This window comes from Papio anubis, chromosome 1, assembly GCF_008728515.1.
Source record: "Papio anubis isolate 15944 chromosome 1, Panubis1.0, whole genome shotgun sequence".
Classification (NCBI taxonomy): Eukaryota; Metazoa; Chordata; class Mammalia; order Primates; family Cercopithecidae; genus Papio; species Papio anubis.
In genome coordinates this window covers 13,649,910-13,673,280 of record NC_044976.1, presented here as the reverse complement: position 1 = coordinate 13,673,280, position 23,371 = coordinate 13,649,910, and the positions used below count along the sequence as shown (strand labels likewise).

Genomic DNA, 23,371 nt, shown 5'->3' with positions numbered 1-23,371 from the left:
GCATCAAAAAGTGGGCAAAGGATATGAACAGACACTTCTCAAAAGAAGACATTTATGCAACCAACAGACATATGAAAAAATGCTCATCATCACTGGCCATCAGAGAAATGCAAATCAAAACCACAATGAGATACCATCTCACACCAGTTAGAATGGTGATCATTAAAAAGTCAGGAGACAACAGGTGCTGGAGAGGATGTGGAGAAATAGGAGCACTTTTACACTGTTGGTGGGATTGTAAACTAGTTCAACCATTGTGGAAGACAATGTGGCGATTCCTCAAGGATCTAGAACTAGAAATACCATTTGACCCAGCCATCCCATTACTGGGTATATACCCAAAGGATTGTAAATCATGCCGCTGTAAAGACACATGCACATGTATGTTTATTGTGGCACTATTCACAATAGCAAAGACTTGGAACCAAGCCAAATGTCCATCAATGATAGACTGGATTAAGAAAATGTGGCACATATACACCATGGAATACTATGCAGCCATAAAAAAGGATGAGTTCATGTCCTTTGTAGGGACATGAATGAAGCTGGAAACCATCATTCTGAGCAAACTATCACAAGGACAGAAAACCATACACCACATGTTCTCACTCATCGGTGGAAATTGAACAATGAGAACACTTGGACACAAGGTGGACTTGGACACCAGGGCCTGTTGTGCGGTAGGGGTAGGGGTAAGGACAGCATTAGAAGATATACCTAATGTAAATGATGAGTTAACGGGTGCAGCACACCAACATGGCACATGTATCCATATGTAACAAACCTGCACGTTGTGCACATGTACCCTAGAACTTAAATTATAATAATAAATTTTTAAAAATTGCACAAACCAACACAAAACGTCAAGTATCTCACAGGTTTCTTTCTAGGATGTGGTGATGGCAATGTTCTGAAAGTGGCTTGTGGTGATGGCTGCACCCCTCTGTAAATACACTAAAATGTGTTAAACTGTATGCTTAAAATGGGCGGGGTTTATGCTGCATAAATTATACTTCTATAAAGCTGTTGAAAACAAAGAATCAAACAAATGCTAAGTTCATGAGGAACCCTGTAGTGTGACGAGCGCACTCATTGCCTTGGTTGTGGTGATGGCTTCACAGGTATATCCACGTGCCCAAACCTAGCAAATGATGTGCTTTGGACATGCACAGTTTTATTGTATGTCAACTATACCTCAATAAAGCTGCATTTTTTTAAAAAAGCAGCATAGTTATCCACATAAGAATGAATCCCTTATATTTTATTAAACAATGCCCCTTTTGATGGGCATTTAGGTTTAAAATGTTATGCTACTACAAATAATACTTCAATAAATATCTCTGTATGAAAAAAAAGAAATACAGATATTGTGCGTCCTCCTCCTCCCCCACTGGCAAGTCACAAAATTAGAATTTCCCATGGAGGGGCCCTGGGAACCTGTAATTTTACTGAACAGTCCCCCTCAAATTCTTTTTTTTTTTTTGAGACGGAGTCTCGCTCTGTCGCCCAGGCTGGAGTGCAGTGGCCGGATCTCAGCTCACTGCAAGCTCCACCTCCTGGGTTTACGCCATTCTCCTGCCTCAGCCTCCCGAGTAGCTGGGACTACAGGCGCCCGCCACCTCGCCCGGCTAAGTTTTTTTTTGTATTTTTTAGTAGAGACGGGGTTTCACCGTGTCAGCCAGGATGGTCTCGATCTCCTGACCTCGTGATCCGCCCGTCTCGGCCTCCCAAAGTGCTGGGATTACAGGCTTGAGCCACCGCGCCCGGCCCTTTTTTTTTTTTTTTTTTTTTGAGACGGAGTCTGGCTCTGTCTCCCAGGCTGTAGTGCAGTGACGCAATCTCCGCTCACTGTAAGCTCTATCGCCTTCCGGGTTCACGCCATTCTCCTGCCTCAGCCTCCCGAGAAGCTGGGACTACAGGCGCCCGCCACCACATCCGGCTAATTTTTTTGTATTTTTAGTAGAGATGGGGTTTCACTGTGTTCACCAGGATGGTCTCAATCTCCTGACCTCGTGTTCCGCCTGCCTCGGCCTCCCAAAGTGCTGGGATTACAGGCGTGAGCCACCGCGTCCGGCCCTCAAATTCTTATAATCAGACATGTTTAGGGTAACACTGGCTCGGACTTCACAGACTTGGCTTTTCAGGTGCTCACGTGTTGAGCGTCTACTTGGACCCTGAGTTTCAGGCTCTACAGACATTCTCTCGATGCCTTGTGCCGTTAAGAAGGCAGAGACCTGGGCATATGAAGAAGTCTGGCCCAGGTCACAGAGCTAGGAAGGAGCAGAGCGCTGATCTGCCTAAAAATGAAATCCATCTCTGCATTTTCAAAAACGCACCTTGTTTTCTGCCTCCTCTCAGGAAGTTGCACATTTTTGGAAAACTCTGGTTCTATGTGAGCCAAGATGCAACTCCAAGAAATGCCCAGAAGAGGGTGCTAAGATTCTCTCCTTCCTGGGACCCGCCAGAATGACTCAGAACTCCACAGGGTCGACTCTGTCGCTACCGCCTGTGTGCAGCCTGGGATCACAGTGGCACCGCTGCGGATGAGCGCCACCCTGCGGCTGCATCTGAGTGTCGGGCTGCACGAAGGTGACACGGCCCCTCTATCCCCCAGTGGCCCAGACTCACCGGAGGTGGGTTTTCAACGACCAGTTCATAGGTCAGCCCTGCAGACCCAAATCTCAGGATGTCTCCAGGGATGAGCTTCACAGCCACGTTCTGAATGTGGCACTCGTTGACAAACGTGCCGTTGCGGGAATTGAAGTCCTGGAGAACAAAGCTGCACTCCGCCTCGTTATATTCGATGAGTGCGTGATGGTTGTCGATGTCAGGAGACTGCAACGGAGAAGAAGGACAGTCGTAGCCATGAAAACAAAAATGACACGGCCCCTAATGTTTCGAGCTGAGTGCTTTACCTGTGTTGCTGCCGCCAGATCATCATGACAATCCTCATTTTAAAAGGAGGATGCTGAGGATCAGAGAGGTTAAGCGACTTGCGCAAGGCCACACAGCTAGTGCATGAAGGAGCTGGGATATGTGCTCTGTCTGACACCAGACCTGGGGACAGGTACCTAAGTTGTTGGGTGGGGAAATCAGGCAACACAAAGGCAAAGGGATCTTGGGAGAGTCTTATTGGGCAAATATGGGACCAGGGAATGGACCATTTTCTTTTCTTTTTTTTGTTTTTATTATTATTTTTTAAGTTTTACTAAAAGTGAAATGGTCAAGGAATTGGCCATTTTTTATTTCCCTAACTCCACGTGGGTACTTATGGTGGCACTCAGTACCAGGACAGGAGGCAGAAATGGCCCAAACAAGAAACAGAGAAAAGCACTAAAGAAGTCATTACCGTTACTTATACTCCCACCCCAACCAGCAGCAGTCATGGTTAACATTGAGGTTCACATCCTTCCACGTTTTTTTCTATACTTACGTTCTTTTAATTTTTTAAAAAACAAAATTAATCACACCTACATACATAGTTTTTTAATTACCTTTTTTAAAAACCTGGACGTACAATAAACATTTGCCATGTGATTAGTTATTTCCATTGCTTCTTAAAAGCTACTCAGGATTTGCCTAACCACAGATGATCTGCTTTTCAAAAGGGGGCTTCGGGCCGGGCCCGGTGGCTCACGCCTGTAATCCCAGCACTTTGGGAGGCCGAGGTGAGTGGATCACTTGAGGTCAGGAGTTCGAGACCAGCCTGGCCAACATGGTGAAATCCCGTCTCTACTAAAAAATACAAAAAATTAGCCAGGCTTGGTGGCAGGCGCCTGTAGTTCCAGCTACTTGGGAGGCTGAGGCAGGAGAATGGCGTGAACCCAGGAACCAGAGCTTGCAGTGAGCCGAGATCACACCACTGCACTCCAGCCTGGGCGACAGAGCAAGACTCCGTCTCAAAAAAAAAAAAAAAAAAGGAGGGGGGCTTGGTGAGACCATGTTTCCCCAAAGGAAAGGGGCCCCAGCCAGTGTATCTGCAAACTGATGGCAGGGGACAGAAGCTCCTCTGTAATTTTACTTTCATAAGGGGCTGAGCAAAGCTCAGCACAAAGCAGGTGACTGCATGTTCCCCTGGCCCCAGGACCCTGGAGGGATGAAGGGAAATGATCCGGCTGTGAGCTGCAGGGCACACTGAAGTCTTCGTCTTTCTTTTTTTTTTTTTTGAGACAGAGTCTCACTTTGTCACCCAGGCTGGAGTGCAGTGGCACGATCTCGGCTCACTGCAACCTCCGCCTCCTGGGTTCAAGGAATTCTTCCGCCTCAGCCTCCCGAGTAGCTGGGACTACAGGCATGTGCCACCATGCCCAGCTAATTTTTGTACTTGTAGTAGAGACGAGGTTTCACCATATTGGCTAGGCTGGTCTCAAACTCCTGACCTCGTGATCTGCACTCCTTGGCCTCGCAAAGTGCTGGGATTACAGGTGTGAGCCACCGTGCCTTGCCAAAGTCTTCATCTTTTAAGGGCACTGTCAACCAGACATCCATGCCACTTGAGACTTCGCAATTACTTTCTAAGTTTATCTTCTCAGGGTGCCCTGTCCAGTTTTTATATAAAAGTACTTGCACTTAGACATCTAAAGTTCCATCATATAACAATCAAGAGCTTATATTAATAATAGAATATATTAATATGTATACTAGAGTAACAATAAAACATATTACTTATACATTACAAGCCAGGAAATTGCTTAGTGTTTTATTACATTGTCCTATTTCATCTTCACAACAATCTAGAGATAGTTTCCCATTTGGTAGATAGGGAAACTGAGGCACAGAATGAATTTACCCAAAGTCACCCAGCTTGACAAGTCACCTGGCTTGCACTCAGGTTTGCCTGATTCAAATGTCTGTGCTGTTATCCACTTTCCAGATTTTTGCCAAACACTTTACCACCCAAAATATGAAAACACAAAAGCAAGCTGAAGTAGCCATACTAACTGCGGCCAAGGCAGATTTCAGAACAAGAAAAACTGGGGATAAAGAGAAGCATTAGGCCAGGTGCGGTGGCTCATGCCTGTAATCCCAGCACTTTGGGAGGCCCAGACGGGCAGATCCCCTGAGGTCAGGAGTGTGAGACCAGCCTGGCCAACATGGTGAAACCCCATCTCTACTAAAACTACAAAAATTAGCGGGGCGTGGTGGCACATACTTGTAATCCCAGCTACTTAGGAGGCTGCAGAAGGAGAATCGCTTGAACCCAGTAGGTGGAGGTTGCAGTGAGCCAAGACAAAGCCTGGGTGACATGAGCAAAACTCAAAAACAAAAACAAAAACAAACAAACAAAAAAACAAGAGAGCCATAAATAATGGTAAAGGGGCAATTCTCCAAAAAGACATAACAATTCTTGATGTGTATGCACCTAACAACAGAGTGCCAAAATACACAAGGCAAAAATGGATAGAATTGCAAAGAAAAATAGATAAGCCCAGTATGATAGCTGAAACTTCCACAATCCTCTGTCAGTAATTAGCAGAGCCAGCAGGCAGAAAATTAGTAAAGACATAGTTAAACTGAGCACCACCATCAATCGACAAGATCTCATTGATATTTACGGAACACTTAACCCAACAACAACAAGGTGCACGTTCTTCTTGGGCTGACATGGAACACTCACTCAGTATACCACATTCTGAGCCATAAAACACACCTCAATGAATTTAAAAGAATAGAAATCATGTAGAGTATGCTCTCAGACCACAATGGAAGTAAACTTGAAATCAGTAACAGAAAGATAGGTGGAAAATCCCAAAACATTTGGCGATTAAACAACACACTTCTAAATAACACACAGTGAAGGAGGAACTCTCAGGAGAAATTAAAAATTATCTTAACTAAATGAAAATGAAAATACAACTTAAAATTTGTGGGAAGCAGTGAAAGTAGTGCTTACAGGGAAATTTATAGCCTTGAACGCATACATAAGAAAAGACGAAAGATCTGAAATCAATAATCAATGTTTCTACCTTAGGAGACTAGAGGAAGAAGAGCAATATAAGCCTAACACAGACAGAAGAACTGAAAGAAAAATTAGATCAGAAATGAATGAAATTGAAGACAATAGAGAGAATCAAAGAAAACAAAAATTGGTTCTTTGGAAAGATCAATAGAACTGACAAACCTCTAGTAGGTAACCAAGAAAAAAAAGAGAGAAGACACAAATTATGGATATCAGACATGAAAGAGAGGCCATCGCAGCTGATCCCATGGATATATAAAATAGAATATTTGTGAAATATTTTATGTTCATATTTATATGCTATAAAACATGTTATATAAATATTTATATAACATATATTTTATATCATATCAATATTTATATATTTATAATATATAAAATATTTATTTTATGAATATATGTTATATATTTATATTTTTATATTTTATATATTTATAATATATAAAATATTTATTTTACAAATATATATTATATAAAATTTATATTTATAATTTATATATTAATTATATTATTGTTTTATATATTTATAATGATATATAAAGGAATATTATAAATAGCTCTCTGTCCACAAATTTGATAACTTAGATGAAATGAACCAATTTCTTGAAAGACACAACCTACCCAAACTTATACAAAGAGGAATAGATGGTCTGGGCCCTTATTTATTAAAGAATTTGAATCAATAGTTAATAACCTTCTAAAACAGAAAGCACGAGGCCCAGATGGGTTCCCTGGTGAATTCTATCAAACATTTAAGGAAGAAATGATACCAGCTCCCTACAATCTCTTCTAGAAAATAGAAGCAGGGGGAATACTTCCTAACTTATTCCAGGAGGTCAATATCACCCGAATACCCAATTGAGATAAAGACATTACAAGGAAGAAAAACTACAAGCCAGTATCTCTCATATACATAGACGCAAAGTCTTCAACAAAATATTAGCGAATATAATCCAATACTGTATAAAAATAATTATACACCACAACCAAGTGGGATTTATTCCAGGTATCTGAGAACTGATTTGGCGTTTGAAAATCAATTAATGCAATCCATTGCATCAAGATGCTAAAGAAAAAAATAAACAGGGAGCTATATTCTTTTATTTGTAATTACCAAGTGAAATATGATGTTTAAAATCTTTTCATATGCTTATTTGCCATCTGTATATCTTCTTTGGCAAAGTATCTGTTCAGATCTTTTGTCCATCTTTAATTTGGGCTGTTTTCTTATTGTTGGGTTTTAAGACTCATTTATTTTGGATACATGTTTACAGCATCTTTATTCACAATTGCCAAAAACTGGAAGCAACCAAAATGTTCTTCAGAAGGTAAATGGATAAACAAACTGGTACATACATACAATGAAACATTAGTCAATGATAAAAAGAAATGAGCTCTCAAGCCACAAAAAGATACAGAGGAACTTTAAATGCATATTGCTTAGCGAACAAAGCTAATCTAAAAGGGCTACATATTATATGATTTCAACTACATGAAACTTTTAAAGAGATAAAACTATAGAAAGATTTGTGGTCGCCAGGGTTCACGGGAAGGTGGGGGGCTGTGTTGAGCAGGTAGGGCACAGGGGAACTTGAGGGCAGTGCAACTATTCTGTATGATTCTGTATTGGTGAATACCTGACATTATGCTTATGTCAAAACCCATAGAACGTTATAATGTGAAGAATGAATCCTAATGTAAACTCTGGGCTTGAGTTAATAACATATGAATATTGATTCATCAATTGCAACAAATGTATCATGGTAAGGAAGATGTTAATAATAGGGGAAACTGTGTGTGTATGTGTGAATGTGGTGGGGGAGGGGTTGTTTTGTATGGGAACTATCTGTACTATCTGCTCATCTTTCTATGAACCTGTAACTGCTAAAAAAAAAAAAAAAAGAAAAAGTCTAGGCCAGGCATGTTGGCTCATGCCTGAAATGCCAGCACTTTGCGGGGCCGAGACAGGAGGCTTGAACCCAGGAGTTCAAGATCAGCCTGGGCAACACAGGGAGACTCTATCTCTACAAAAATTAAAAAAAATTAGCCAGCTGTGGTGGTGCACACCTGTGGTCTTAACTACTTGGGAGGCTGAGGTGGGAGGATTGCTTTGGCACAGGAAGTTGAGGCTGCAGTGAGTCATGATGGCAGCACTACACTCCAGCCTGGGCAACAGAGTGAGACCCGGTCTCAAAACAAACAAACAAAAAAATAAAGTTTATTAAATAAACGTGAAAACATATTAGCTCTTTGGGAAATACTACCCACATCATCTTCATCTCCATTCCTATTGACCACATTTCTTTGTGTTCTAAGAACTCTCTCTCTCTCTCTTTTTCTTTTTTTGGAGATGGAGTCTTGCTCTGTCACCCAGGCTAGAGTGCAGTGGCACGATCCTGCCTCACTGCAACCTCTGCCTCCCAGGTTCAAGCAATTCTCCTGCCTCAGCCTCCTGAGTAGCTGGGATTACAGGGGTGTGCCACCACACCCAGCTAATTTTGTATTTTTAGTAGAGACAGGGTTTCACTATGTTAGCCAGGCTGGTCTCAAACTCCGGACCTCAGGTGATCCACCCACCTCAGCCTCCAAAAGTGCTGGGATTACAGGTGTGAGCCACTGCACCCAGCCTATGAACTCTCAATAACTCATCAAAGAGATAAATTCTATGTGTTGCATTTTGTTCTTCTCTTCCCAAATCCCATTACTTTCAGCTCCTCAAAAGCTGTCAAGCTGTGATTAAGAAATCAAAGCCAGCAGGAAGTTTTGGATGATACCACAAAACGGGACAAGCCTCTGCCTCAGGCTAGGTCAAGGGAGAGTTTCTGAGGACTGCCTGATAATATCACTCCCTCCTGTATTTAGATAACTACAAAAAAACTGATGCTGGTAGAAAGCTCTGCTGCTAACATAGGCTGAATGTATAACCTCCACGCTGCTGAGCTGTCTCATTATGAGATTAACTGCTGTTCTGTTTTTATTATTATTAGCAGCTAACATATTTTGAGAACTTCCTGTGAACTGGGCCTTACCAAAGCACTTTGTATTCATTCCCTCATTTAATCTGCAAAACAGCCCTTTACAGAGAGTTCTACTATCATCTCCATATTACAGCTGGAGAAGCTGAGACTCAAAAGGCGAAGTGAGAGACCAGCATTACCCTGTCACTAAAACCAAAGACATTAGAAGAAAACTATAGACCAATATCCCTAATGAATACTGATGCAAAAATCTTCAACAAACTATTAGCAAACAGAATTCAACAGCTTATTAAAAGGATTATACACCATGACCAAGTGGGATTTATTCCTGGAATGCAGGGATAGTTCAACATGAAAATCAATCTGTGTAATAGAACACATTAACAGAATGAAAAGGAAAAACCAGATGACTATCTTGACTGATGGAGAAAAAGCACTTGGCAAAATTTAACACTCTTTCCATGACAGAAAAACTAAAAAAAAAAAAACAAAAAACTAGGAATAGAAGAAAACTACATCAACATAATAAAGGCCATATATGAAAAGCCCACAGCTAACATAATTCTCCATGGTGAAAGACTAAGACTTTTCCTCTTAAGACCAGGAACAAGATAAAGATGCCCACCCTCACCACTTCTATTTGAAATAGTACTGGAAGTCCTAGCCAGAGCAGTTAGAAAAGAAAAAGAAGTGAAAGGCATTCAATATATTCCAGAAGTAAAATTACCTCTATTGTTGGACAACGTGATTTTTATATGTAGAAAGCCCTAAAATTACACACACACACACAAACACACACACATATAAATACAACACTGAATTCATATTCATAATAATTTATGAAGATTTCATAATAAATAATTCATAAGTGAATTCAGTGAAGTTGCAGGATACAAAATCAGCACACAAAAATCACTGGTATTTCTTTTTTTTTTTAGACGGAGTCTCGCTCTGTCACCCAGGCTGGAGTGCAGTGGCCGGATCTCAGCTCACTGCAAGCTCCGCCTCCCGGGTTCACGCCATTCTCCGGCCTCAGCCTCCCAAGTAGCTGGGACCACAGGCGCCCGCCACCTCGCCCGGCTAGTTTTTTTGTATTTAATAGAGACGGGGTTTCACCGTGTTTGCCAGGATGGTCTCGATCTCCTGACCTCATGATCCGCCCGTCTCGGCCTCCCAAAGTGCTGGGATTACAGGCTTGAGCCACCGCGCCCGGCAATCACTGGTATTTCTATACACTAATAATATGTGGGGAAAAGAAAGAGAGATCAGACTGTTATTGTGTCTATATAGAAAGTAGTAGACATAAGAGACTCCATTTTGTTCTGTATTTGAGATGCTGTTAATCTGTGACCCTACCCCCAACCCTGTCCTTGCAAGAGACATGTGCTGTGGTGACTCAAGGTTTAATGGATTTGGGGCTGTGCAGGGTGTGCTTTGTTAAACAAGTGCCTGAAGGCAGCATGCTTGTGAAGAGTCATCATCATTCTCTTAATCTCAAGTACCCAGGGACACATACACTGTCAAAGGTCGAAGGTCGCAGGGACCTCTGCCTAGGAAAGCTAGGTATTGTCCAAGGTTTCTCCTTATGTGATAGCCTGAAATATGGCCTCGTGGGAAGGGAAAGACCTGATCGTCCCCCAGCCTGATGCCCGTGAAGGGTCTGTGCTGAGGAGGACTAGTATAAAAGGAAAGAAGGCCTCTTGGCAGTTGAGATAGAGAAAAGCATCTGTCTCCTGCCCGTCCCTGGGCAATGGAACATCTCCATGTAAAACCCGATTGTATGTTTTATTTATTGAGATGGGAGAAAACCTCCTTAGGGCTGAAAGTAGGACTTGCTAGCAATGCTGCTCTTTATGCACTAAAAAGGTTTATGGAGATGTTTGCATATGCATATCAAGGCACAGCACTTTTCCTTAAACGTATTCATGTCACAGAGATCTTTATTCATATGTCTTACTGCTGACCTTCTCCCTACTATGATCCTATTATCCTGCCACTTCCCCTTTTCCGAGATGGTAAAGATAATGATCAATAAATACTGAGGGAACTCAGAGACCCGTGCCGGCCCGGGTCCTCTGTATGCTGAGCACCGGTCCCCTGGGCCCACTTTTTCTTTCTCTATACTTTGTCTCTGTGTCTCATTTCTTTTCTCAAGCCTCTCGTTCCCCCTAACGAGAAATGCCCACAGGTGTGGAGGGGCAGGCCACCCCTTCAATAATGAACAAGCCAAAAAGTAAAATAAGAAAATTCCATTTACAATAGCATCAAAAAGAATAAAATACTAGAAATAAACTTAACCAAGGAGGCAACAGATTTGTTCATTGACGACTACACAATGTTGCTGAAAGAAATTAAAGAAGACACAAATAAATGGAAAGACAACCCATGTTCATGAATTGGAAGACCTAATACTGTTTAGAACATCAATACTACCCAAGTAACCTACAGATTGAACGCAATCTTTATCAAAATCCCAATGGTGCTCTTTTTTTCCCAGAAATAGAGAATTTTATTCTAAACTTTATATGGATTCTCGAAGGAACCTTGAAGAGCCAAAACAATCTTGAAAAAGAACAACAGTTGGAAGTGTCATACTTTCTGGTTTCAAAAGTTATTAAAAAGAGAGAGTAATCAAAACAGTGTGGGCCTAGTATTTATGCCAGACACACACACAGGGAAACAGATTAGAAAGCCCCCAAATAAACCTTCGCGTATATGTCAAATGATTTTCGACAAGGGTGTCAATACCATTCAGTGGTGGAAAGGACAGTCTTTTGAACAAATGATGCTGGGAAAATTGGATATCCACATGTATTAGTAAAAGAATGAAACTAGGCCGGGCACAGTGGCTCACGCCTGTAATCCCAGCACTTTGGGAGGCCGAGGCAGGCAGATTACAAGGTCAGGAGATCGAGGCTATCCTGGCTAACACAGTGAAACCCCATCTCTACTAAAAATACAAAAAATTAGCCGGGTGTGGTGGCAAGTGCCTGTAGTCCCAGCTACTTGGGAGCTGAGGCAGAAGAATGGCGTGAACCCGGGAGGCGGAGCTTGCAGTGAGCAGAGATAGCGCCACTGCACTCCAGCCTGGACGACAGAGCAAGACTCTGTCTTAGAAAAAAAAAAAAAAAAAGAATAAAGCTGGATCCTTAACTTACATCATAAACAAAAATTAGTTCAAAATGGATCAACGATCTAAACATAAGAGCTAACACTATAAAACCCTTAAAAGAAAACATAGAAGAAAAGCTTCAGGACAATAGATTTGACAATTATTTCTTGGCAATGACACCAAGAACACAGGCAACAAAAGTAAACATAGATAAACTGGACGACATTAACATGAAAACTGTGTATCAAAGGATACACTCAACACAGTGAAAAGGCAACCTACAGAATGGAAGAAAATATTTACAAATCACATCTCTGAAAAGGGGTTAATATCCATGATATATAAAGAACCCCACAACTCAACAGTAACAAAACCAAAATAACCCTATTAAAAATGTGCAAATGGACTCTCTCCAAAGAAGATACACAAATGGCCAACAAGCATATGAAAAGAATGCTCAAGATCACAAATCATTAAGAAATGCAAACCAGAACTACAAGGAGATACCACTTTGCACCCATTAGGATGGCTACTATAAAAACACAGAAAATAAATGTTGGCGAAGGTGTGGAGATATTAAACCCTCGTGCACTATGGCTGGGAATGTAAAATAGTGCAGTCACTGTGGAAACAATATTGTGGTTCCTCAAAAATTTAATAATAGAATTACCATATGATCTGGCAATGCCACTTCCGGGTATATGTTCAAAAGAATTGAAAGTAGGGTCTCAAAGAGACCTTTGTACAGTCATGTTCTTGGCAGCATTATTCACAGTAGCCAAAAGGTGAAAGCAACCCAGGTGTCCAAGGACAGATAAAAGGATAAACAAAATGTGGTCCATCCAAACAATGGATGTTATTTAGCTTTTAAAAGAAAATGCCACAACATGGATGAACCATGAGAACATATGCTAGTGAAATAAAGCAATCACAAAATACATATTGTGGCTGGGCAGGGTGGCTTACACCTGTAATCCCAGCACTTTGTGAGGCTGAGGTAGGAGGATTACTTGAGCCCAGGCGTTAGAGGCCAGTCTGGAAACATAGTGAGACCTCGTTTCCAGCTCTCCTACTTCCTAGTGGGGTGACCTTGAGCAAGTGATCTATTCCCTTGGGACCTCAGTTTCCTCATCTGTAAACAGGGATAATAACAGAATGGCCCTTATGGGTTTATGGTGAAGATTAAATGAAACAGTGTATATAAAAAACACTTAGAAGAATATTTTAGCTCAGTAGCAGGTGTTAAAATGCTTGTTATTATGCATAGAAGGATGGGCTCTGCACTTAGAAAGCCCTGAGTTCAAGTCCCACCTCTGCTGTGTTTCTGCTGTGCAACCTGGGACAAGTTTCTTTGCCTCTCTGAGGCTGCTTCCTATGCTGCAAAAATGAGTGTGATAAGCTCTACCTCAAAGGACTGACAAAAGATACTATTTGGCAAAATTTTCAGTGTGGTAGGATAACATTTTTGAAATTAACTGGGGTGTATGTGCGTGTGTGCTAAAAACACAGGGACCTGCTATGTTGCCCAGGCTGGAGTGCAGTAGTTATTTCCAGGCACCATCAAAGCATAATGCAGCCTTGAACCCCCGGGCTCTAGTGATCTTCCTGCCTCAGCCACCCCAGTGTCTGGGACAAGCACATGTTTGTATCGAATCATATTTCTTTCTACCTTTTGGCCCTTGGCCATCCCGCGCCCCCACTGTGACCCCTGTCACTGTCTCAGGAAAGGGATGTAATGCAGAAACAGAACAAGCTGGGGTTTTCAAAGGAAGAAAGATGTGAGGAAATGGCCAGGGCTCTGGTAAGACTGTGAGTCTGGGAACAGAGGGGAAGAGGAAGTTTGTCGGCTTCCCTCCTGTCAGTAGGAGCCTTGCCTAGCTTCTCTGGGAGTCTTGAGGAATGGGCAAGTCCCCGAGAAGATGCTGGTTCAGGGGGTATCTGTGAGAGCTCCTCAGAATCAGTGCAACCCTGAGAGAGGGAGGGGAGAGTTCTGAGACCCCTGAGTAATGGAGTCTGTGACATTTCCTCCCAGTGCACCGAGGGCTCGAAAGAACCTTGAGCTGAGACAGCAGTGCATGCCCACTTGCTAGGCACTCATGACAGAGCAGTGATTAGTCATTCTCGGGTTCACAACCCCGTTCCGGAAGTCCTCTTTTCCTGAAGCTCATTGTCCCTGCACGGTCCCAGACAGCCTGACCACGAATCCCAGCCCTCTGTGCCCTTCATACGTGACCTTGGGCAGGCTCCTTAGTCTGTCTGTGCCACAATTGCCTCATCTGTAAAATGGGGAAAGGGATAACCCTACCTTGCAGGGTTGCTGAAAGGATTAAACGAGTTAATACACACAAAAGTGCAAAGAACAGTGCCTGGCACAAAGTAAACCCACAGTAATGCGAATGATAGCATCATCCTCTTAGCTCATCCACCATCTTTCTCCACTGTCCCTGGCAGTGACCCTACTGATTCCTCTGAGAAGCTCTCAACATCCCACAGTATTGCTTCCCTCTCCATGGCCAGAGTCCAGGCAAGAGATGGTAATAACTGTGGTTGGCAGAATGGTCCCTCAAAGGTGTCCATGTCCTGATCCCTGGAACCTGTGAGTGTGCTGCTACCTTGCGTGGCAGAGGGATGGTGCAGATATGATAACGATGACTAATCTTGAAACAGAGAGGTTAACCTGGATTATTCAGAGGGGGCTAATCCAACCACGTGAGCCCTTAAAAACAAAGACCTTTCTCTGGCTGGAGTTGGACAGATGAGTCAGATGGGGAGGTCAGAGAAATCTGAAGCATGAGAAACACTGGGCCCATTGTTGCTGGTTTTGAAGATAAAGAGGCCATGAGCCATGTGGAATCGGGAGGCCTCTGAAGCTGAGGCTGGCCTCCAACCGACGGCCAGTGAGGACACAGAGGCCTCGGTTATATAGCAGCATCGAGCTAAATTCTTCCAACAAAGTGAGTGGGGCTAGAAGCAGACAATCCCCTGGAGCCTCCAGCCAAGAGCCCAGGCAGCCAACACTTTGATTTTGGCCTTGAGTGACCTGGGGCAGAGGAACCAGCTGAGTCCACCCAGACTTCTGACCTCCGGAACTGTGAGATCATAAATATTCACTGTTATAAACATAAAAATGAATACAATAACCAAAATGTACTGCAGTATGGACTACCTGCCAGATACTGTCCTGAGCACTTCATGGTAATTCAGTCTTGTAACGCAGTTCCCCGCCACACACACACAGAAGTTGCAGCCGAGAATGGCTGGGTGACTTGCCTGGAACCCTACAACTCAGAGGGCAGAGCCAGGAGGCCTAGCACTGAGTTCATGCTCTTGACCACCCTGTTCTAGAGCCGCCCTGCTGTTCTTTGTCCACCCATTCTCCCTACGCTTATCAGTGTTCTCTTCAAAAGAACAATTAATTTCTCTCTGGCTCAAAGCCTTTTGAGGAGGGGGTTCCATTTTCGCAGCAAGTTAAACATGAAACACTTAGCCTAGCTTAGGTGGCCTTTTTGCATGTGAGTGGCAGGGCCATCCAGCCCTCATCACGCCATGCCAAGTGCTTCACGCAACACCTCCAGATCTTTGTGTGCACTGTTTCTTACACCTGCCAGGCAGAGGGGGACCCTTTCTCACCTGCCATACCTGGCAAAACCAGGCTTTCTCTTGTAAGAGGCAGTTCCCGCTTGGTCAGCTCTGAGGAGCTGTCCCCAACACCGAGACAGGGTCCTCCATGCAGGCCCCAGCGCACATCTTCCCAGGAAAACACCTGCAGCCTGGGTCGACCTTTCCTCTTTACCCCAATCCCACACTAGAGGGCGCCACCTCAGTTTGTTGCATCAGTGAGGATCACAAGAAAAGTGATTTTCACTGTTCCGCTTATAATCCTCACCTAGCAGTTCAAACTGTGGAATTTCCCACTACCGATTATCTTAATTGACTCACAAGGAATTTCAGATATTTAGATTTTTAGATGTTCCCTAAAGCCAAATTTACAACCAAACAATGAAGCATCTTTGTCTAGAAGCATTGCATCAGACAGCCCAAGTCTGAAACTCAACCTCACCATCCCCGACTAGATGTGTGATTTGGGGCAAGTTATTTAACCTTTCGGAGCCCCATTTCCACATCTTTACATGAGGATAATAATGATAGCAGTAGTTCTTGCCTGACAGGGCTGTTTGAGGATGCAGCTCTGTAACACATACACAGCATACACATAGAACACATATAAAACCACACGAGATGCCTCATAAGTAGCCTATACATGGGGGTGTGGCTGTTTGTATTATCTGTGCTAGTCAAAAGAACCTTGAGCTGAGACAGTAATGTGTCTCAAAAGATTATGATCTTCTACCTCACACTCATTAGGATGGCTACCGTAAAAACAACAAACCCCAGAAAATACCAAGTGCTGGCGAGGATGTGGAGAGACTGGAGCCCTTATGCAGTGTTGCTGGGAAAGCAAAACTGCGCAGCCACTGTGGAAAGTGGTATGGCAGTTCCTCAAAACATTAAAAATAGAACTGTCATCTGATCCGGTGGTTCTGCTTCTCTTCTGGGTATGGACCTGAAAGAATTGAAACCAGGGGCTTGAAGAGATATCTGGTGATGGCTCACACCTATAATCCTAGCACTTTGGGAGGCCGAGGAGGGCGGATCACCTGAGGTCAGGAGTTCGAGAATAGCCTGGCCAGCATGGTGAAACCCTGTCTCTACTAAAAATACAAAAATTAACTGGGCATGGTGGTGCATGCCTGTAGTCCCAGCTGCTCAGGAGGCTGAGGTAAGAGAATCACTTGAACCCGGGTAGCAGAGATTGGCAGTGAGCTGAGATTGTGCCACTGCACTCCATCCTGGGCAACAGAGCGAGACTCTGACTCCATTAAAGAGAGAGAGAGAGAGAGAGAGAGAGATCTTTATAGTCATGTTTATAGCAGCATTATTCACATCAGCCAAAAGCTGGAGGCAACCCAGATGAATGGATCAACAAAATACAGTACAGATATGCAACAGCCACTATTCAGCCTTAAAAAGGAACTCTGACACATGCTGCGACAGAGGAACCTTAAGAACATTATGCCAAGTGAAATAAGCCAGTCACAAAAGACACGTACCATATGATTCAACGTCTACGAGTAACCTGCAACAGGCAAATTCAGAGACAGACAGTACTTTCTGTCAGAAAGATGGTGGCTGCCAGGGCCTGGGGGGCTGGGAGGGAAGGAGAATGCTTCCTCAGTAGGAACAGAGTTTCAGTTTTGCAAGATGAAGAGAGCTCCTGCGGATGGATGGTGGTGGCAGAGCAACAATGTGAGGCCGGGTGCGGTGGCCTGCACCTGTAATCCCAGCACTTTGGGAGACTGAGGCAGGTGGATCACCTGAGGTAGGGAATTCGAGACCAGCCTGGCCAACGTGGCAAAACCCCGTCTGTACTAGAAATACACAAATTAGCCAGGCGTGGTGGTGCATGCCTGTAATCCCAGCTACTCAGGAGGCTGAGGCACGAGAATCACTTAAATCTGGGAGGCAGAGGCCACAGTGAGCCAAGATTGTGCCACAGCACTCCAACCTGCCTGACGGAGCGAGAGAGACTCTGTCTCCCCACCCACCCCCCCACCAAAAAAAAAAAAAATGTGAATGCAATTAATGCCACTGAACTGTACACTTAAAATGGCGAAGATGTAAATTTTACGTTATGTGTATTTAATAAAAAGAGAGATGATGATCTAGTCCTTTTCTTGGAACTTCTTCCTCTTGCAAGGCCTCCATGTGCTGAAGGGAAAGCAGGCCCATGCATTGCTGTGTTGGGAACTGACCAGTGATGTCAGGGGAGAGAAAAGTTCCCTGAGGACTGGCGAGATCAGACGAGGCACATCACAGAGCACAGAACGCCTGGTGGGGAGCCAGGGCTGAGTGTGTGAGCACAGCTGAGGCGGGACGGTGAATGGGCGCATCCTGATGAGACGGCGGGCAGCTGGACATCCCCCAGGCCTGCTTCTTTTGGTGGATTTCATCACAGGACCGGGGAGGGGGGAGCATCTTTATCCAGGTCCATGTCCACCTGTCACCTTCTCTCTCAAAACTTGAGGGGTTCACACATACCATGGGAAATGTGAATTAAAATGCCACGGATACCATGTTTCGCCTCTTAGATAAGCAGAAATTTGTCAGGTAGGTCACATGCTCCACTGGGGAGAGGAGGGGGTGCCCCCACTGCTGGTGGGGAACTGACCCTGTGAGCCTTCACTGGAGGGCAGTGTGGCGATGCCATCAGAGCTGCAGCCATACATGCCCTTTGACATGGCACATGGGCTCACGTGTCTGTGAAATGATGGGTAAAAGGTATTCAGTGCAGCATTGTTTAATAATAATAAAAAAGACTTTGATACAGGCTCTTATAGTTCTTACAGGCAGCCCAGAAATGGCAGGTGCAAAGGGATCTGACTCGTTGGGTTGGATGGTTCTGTTGCGTTTGTTAGATCACTCCTGTGCCCCGACCCTCTGATCCCATATGAGAAGGCGCTGACGTGCCATAGAGAACATTTCCCCTAGAGAGAAAGGAGTCAATTAGCAAGATGCTATCCACAAACGCAGAGGAGCAGGCATGAGCATTTCACCTGTATCCCCCTGCAGTTTCTGTCCTTTGCTTTTCTCCATGATCTTCATCCTCCTAGCCACAGCACTGCATTGACTCGGGCTGCCCTGCAAGTCAATTGTAAAGGGAATCCTGAAACCTCCTCGGTGCAGGGCAGGGCAGGGCGAGGTCCTAAGGAGAAGATCAGCTCTCCATTCTTCTTCCTTTTTTTTTTTTTTTTTTTTTTTGAGACACAGTCTCGCTCTGTCGCCCAGGCTGGAGTGCAGTGGCACAATCTCAGCTCACTGCAATCTCCCAGGTTCAAGCAATTCTCCTGCCTCAGCCTCCCAAGTAGCTGGGATTATAGGCGTGTACCACCACACACGGCTAATTTTTGTATTTTTAGTAGAGGTGGGGTTTCACCATGATGGCCAGGCTGGTCTCGAACTCCTGACCTCAAGCGATCTGCCCGCCTCAGCCTCCCGAAGTGCTGGAATTACAGGCCTGAGCCACCGTGCCTAGCCAGCTTTCCATTCTTTAACCTTTGCTTCTCTTTTCCTCAAAACAAAGTATATTGAAATAGTACACACACACACACACACACACAAAGAGTGAACAGGAGCTCCCCTGGCATCGAGGAGAAGCTGGAGTCCCTGGAGATGGAGCAGTGAGAGGGAGGGCAGCATTAAGGCAGGGCTCTCAAGGTTCGGTCCTGGAAGCATCTCCGTGGGGACCCTCACCAGAACCTGCAGAGCAGAGAAATGGACAGATTCCCGACCTCGCCTAACCCCACTGCGTCAGAAAGCCTTGGGATTCATGTTTAACAATCACACTCATGCACATGAAAAACCCAGCAACCATTGGCTTGTGACATTGCTGGATTCTGGAAGAATTAAGTCCCTTTCTTATCAGTGTTCAAGGAACAGCCACATCCAACTATAAACATTCAGTTCAAAAACCACATCAAATTATACAGATTATAACCAGAAGGTTTAGCTCTGAAATGAGCAAGGCTGGTGGCCGAGGTATTCCAGCACTGTCCAATGCAGGCAGGGGTGGGGGTAGATTCTGAAAGGAGCTCCTGATTTCTGCACAAGGCAGCCAGGGAGCCCATTTCAATAGGCAGGTCTTCCACTTGCTGAAAATTCGTCAGTGGCATCTTCCCATTGTTTTTTAGATAAACACCAACATTCTTACGGTGGCAGGAAGGAGTCTTGCCTGCCTTTAGCTCTCCCCCTTCCCACTCTGACCTCCACATACTGGTTTTCTTTCAGTTCATCAGGCTCGCCATATGCTCTACCACCCCAGGGCCTTTGCACACACTGTTCCCTCTCCCTTTGTCTAGTTAAGTCCTTCTCATCCTCCATATTCCTTTCCTTTAGAGCCCTGACATAAGCTTGAAACCATCCAGGCTCTGCAGATCCTCTGACCTGTGTGTCTCTCCTAGCAGCTTCCTGATTGCAGGACCATGTGAGTATCCCCAGGCTTACCTCTGAGCTGGGGCTCCAGGCAAAGTCTGTGGAATGAATGAGTGATGATAATGGCAAAAACCAGGCTGGCTAAAACAGGCTTCCTATAGCCATTAGGAAACCAAACTCCTTTCATGATACAGAAAAAAAAAGCCTGGAGGGCAAAACTCTACAAATATCAATGTTGACTGTCTCTGAGTCATATGATTACAAGTGATTTTTATTTTCTTCTTTACAGTTTGCTTTCTCCCAATTTTTTTAAAAAACAAGAGGTACATAATTACCTTCTATTAACAGGATATGTGAACGTATGTGAACAATGTCAGATTATAATATCAATAAGCAAAAAAAAAAGTCAGCTTTACAAATGAATACATTAATAAATCTTTAAAAGCATAGCTCCCTATTCTTTAGGATTTATCCAAGTAAATAAAACAATCTTCTCTCTTTGTTAGGTGTAAATGCTGGGTAATTTCACAGCTGATTTTTTTTTTTTTTAAGATTCCTGAACTTTAGTTAGTGGAATGACTTCTAACAGCACAAATAAGACAAATGATAAATTGACTGTTGAATTATTACTCAGGGTGGCTTATAGCTGATCAAGCATGATTCTCGGGTTAATCAGAAAGGCCCAGTGAAGGCAGAAGAGGGGCAATTTTCACCTTGTCTATAAAATATTTTCTGAAAAATATGGACACACCTGTAGGTTTCAGTTCTTCAAAACAGACCTGTGTCCCCCACATCCCTTCTTAAAGCAAATCTCCTCTCCCAAATCGATTTAAGCTTTGGGAAGAGGATTTGTCTAAGAGAAGATATAAAAGCCCATTAAAAGTCTATTCACAAAGCATTTGGCAACTCATGTATCATCTGTTCCCTCGGGAGTCAGTGCAAGCTCATGCTTCTGGAAATGCAACTGATTCCTTCATAAATCAATGGAACTGTTGCTGACAGTGGTGACTTACTTTTTAAACTAAGGCCAAGGAGCAGTAAGCAGTCAATTATTTTTATACAATCAATGCTACTCAATTTGTGTCTATATATATAATAATTGTCCCCATCAGTTCCCATTTCCAAATAGCTTGTTAGTATCAGTGGATAACCCGCCTTAAACCCGTGAACAAAAATTCTCTGTCTCCACTTTACGCGACCATAATAATGATTGTGGTGTCATCTACTTCGTACCATATGCCAGGTACTTTATATGCATTTTCTCATTTAATCCCTACAGCCCTGTGAAATAAGTGGTTTATAGATGGAGAAAATGAGCTCAGCATGATTAAGTAGTTTGCTTGAAGTCACACAGCCAGAAAACGGTCTAAGAGATTCAAATCCAGGTCTACCTCCAAAGCCTGTGCTTTTAAAAATTACTACAGTTTTCTAATATCATAGTCCAGTTCAAAACAGGGATCAGTGTCTCTTCCTTGGCCACCCAGAAAGTAAAACTACCTTAAATTTATCCCTTGTTACGATACAGAAGAAACTACAATTCTTTTTATTTGATTTTTCCACTTTGTACACTGAACAGTTTTCTGTGTCCTTGTAGAGAGACCATGTCACAGATGAGAATCTCAAGGGAAGGTATGTTGAGTTATTTTAAAATCGATTGCATTTATAACTCTTAGAAAACTAGAAATGCAGGGGGAATGTTGTCCCTTTGATAAAGAACACCTATAAAAAAAAACCTACAGCTAATATAATATTTAATGATGAAAGACTGAATGCTTTTCCCTTAAAATCAGGAACAAGGCAAATATAAAGATTTATACTGCTCTCACCACTCTTATGCAACAGAGTACTGGAAGTCTCAGCCAATGCAATATCTCAAGAAAATAAAATTAAAAGTGTACAGATCAAAAAGGTAAAAATAAAACTGTTTTAATTTGCAGATGACATGGTAACATCCTAAGCAGGCAACAAAAAACTTCCAGAAAGTTCAGTTAAGGTTGCAAGATACCATATAAGCATACAAAAATCAATTATGTTTCTATACACTGGCAATGAATAGGTGGCCACTGAAATTTAAAGTATAATACCATTTACCATCACAAACAAAAAAGGAGAAATTAAGTACTTAAGTATAAATCCAGCAAAACATGTACAGGATTTGTATGCTGAAAGCTACAAAGTATTCATGAAAGAAATCAAAGAAGACCTAAATCAATGCAGAAACATACCATGTTCATGGACTGAAAAACCACATAGTAAATATATAAATTCTTTCCACATCGATGTATAGATTTAAACACAATTTCTATCAAAATCTCAGCAGGACATTTCATAGATACAGACTTATTCTAAAATTTATATGGAAAGGAAAAGGAAGCAAAAGAGGTAAGACAATTTTTTGATTGCTACACACAAATCTATTAATACACATGTGATCTATAAAATGCTACAAAACTACGCACATTGTCCTCTCTCTCTCTCCAACACACATACACACACATACACACACACACACACACACACAGAGCATTTATGTCAATTTCCTGGTTTTGATATTGTTATAGTCATACATAGTATGTAACCATTGGAGGAAACTGGGTGAAAGGTAGGTGTGATCTCTACCTACTATTTTTGGAACTTCTTGTGAATCTCTAATTTCAAAATGAAGGGTTAAAAAATAGTGAGGTCTGAAAGACATCTGCTTCTCACAGTTACAAAGAAATTCCACGGCATTTCTCTTTCCACTTCAATATTTTAACCCCCTTCCATATTTAAACAGGCTCAAAGCCACTGTTTTTATTATTATTCTCCTTCTTTCAACTTCCTTGGTTGTCAGTGAGCTGAGGCTTTGGACCAAACCACAGCTAATTCAGAGAATGAAATCAAAGAATGCCCAGGCTAAGCCTGGGGGTTGGAGCTCCATGGCCTTCCTGGCCTCTGAGAGGCCTACAGCAGTCCCACATGGGGTCTTGAAAGGGAGAGAGGCCTAGCCCAGAGCAGGCAAAGGCCAAAGCACCAGCTCTGTGCCCACCTTCTGAAACACACATCAGGCTGTTGGGGAGATGACCACAGGTGTGAGGTAGGAGGTGGCACTGGACTCCAGAGGTGGGGCTCAGACACTGGACCAGATTGAGGACTAACTAAAACAGGGCCAAGGTGAAAGCAACTTTCAATCAGACCTGCCCACCAAAGTGCCATGTCAATGTACTGTTGCCATGGCAACACCCAAGTGTTATCTCCCCTTTCCATGGCATCCAATGATCCCAAAGTTATTATCCCTTCCCTGCATAAACCAGCCCTTAATCTGCATGCAGTTAAAAGTGAGTATAAATATGA

General features: G+C 43.2%; 1 protein-coding gene across 1 annotated transcript in view; it reads right to left on the bottom strand.

Annotated features, from left to right (window-relative positions):
- The window catches only part of FHAD1 (forkhead associated phosphopeptide binding domain 1), a 158,723-nt gene that overhangs the window by 129,935 nt on the left and 5,417 nt on the right, over positions 1-23,371 (bottom strand). The window contains 1 exon segment of the mRNA XM_009198678.4: positions 2,629-2,835. Coding sequence (XP_009196942.1) covers positions 2,629-2,835 — 207 coding nt within the window.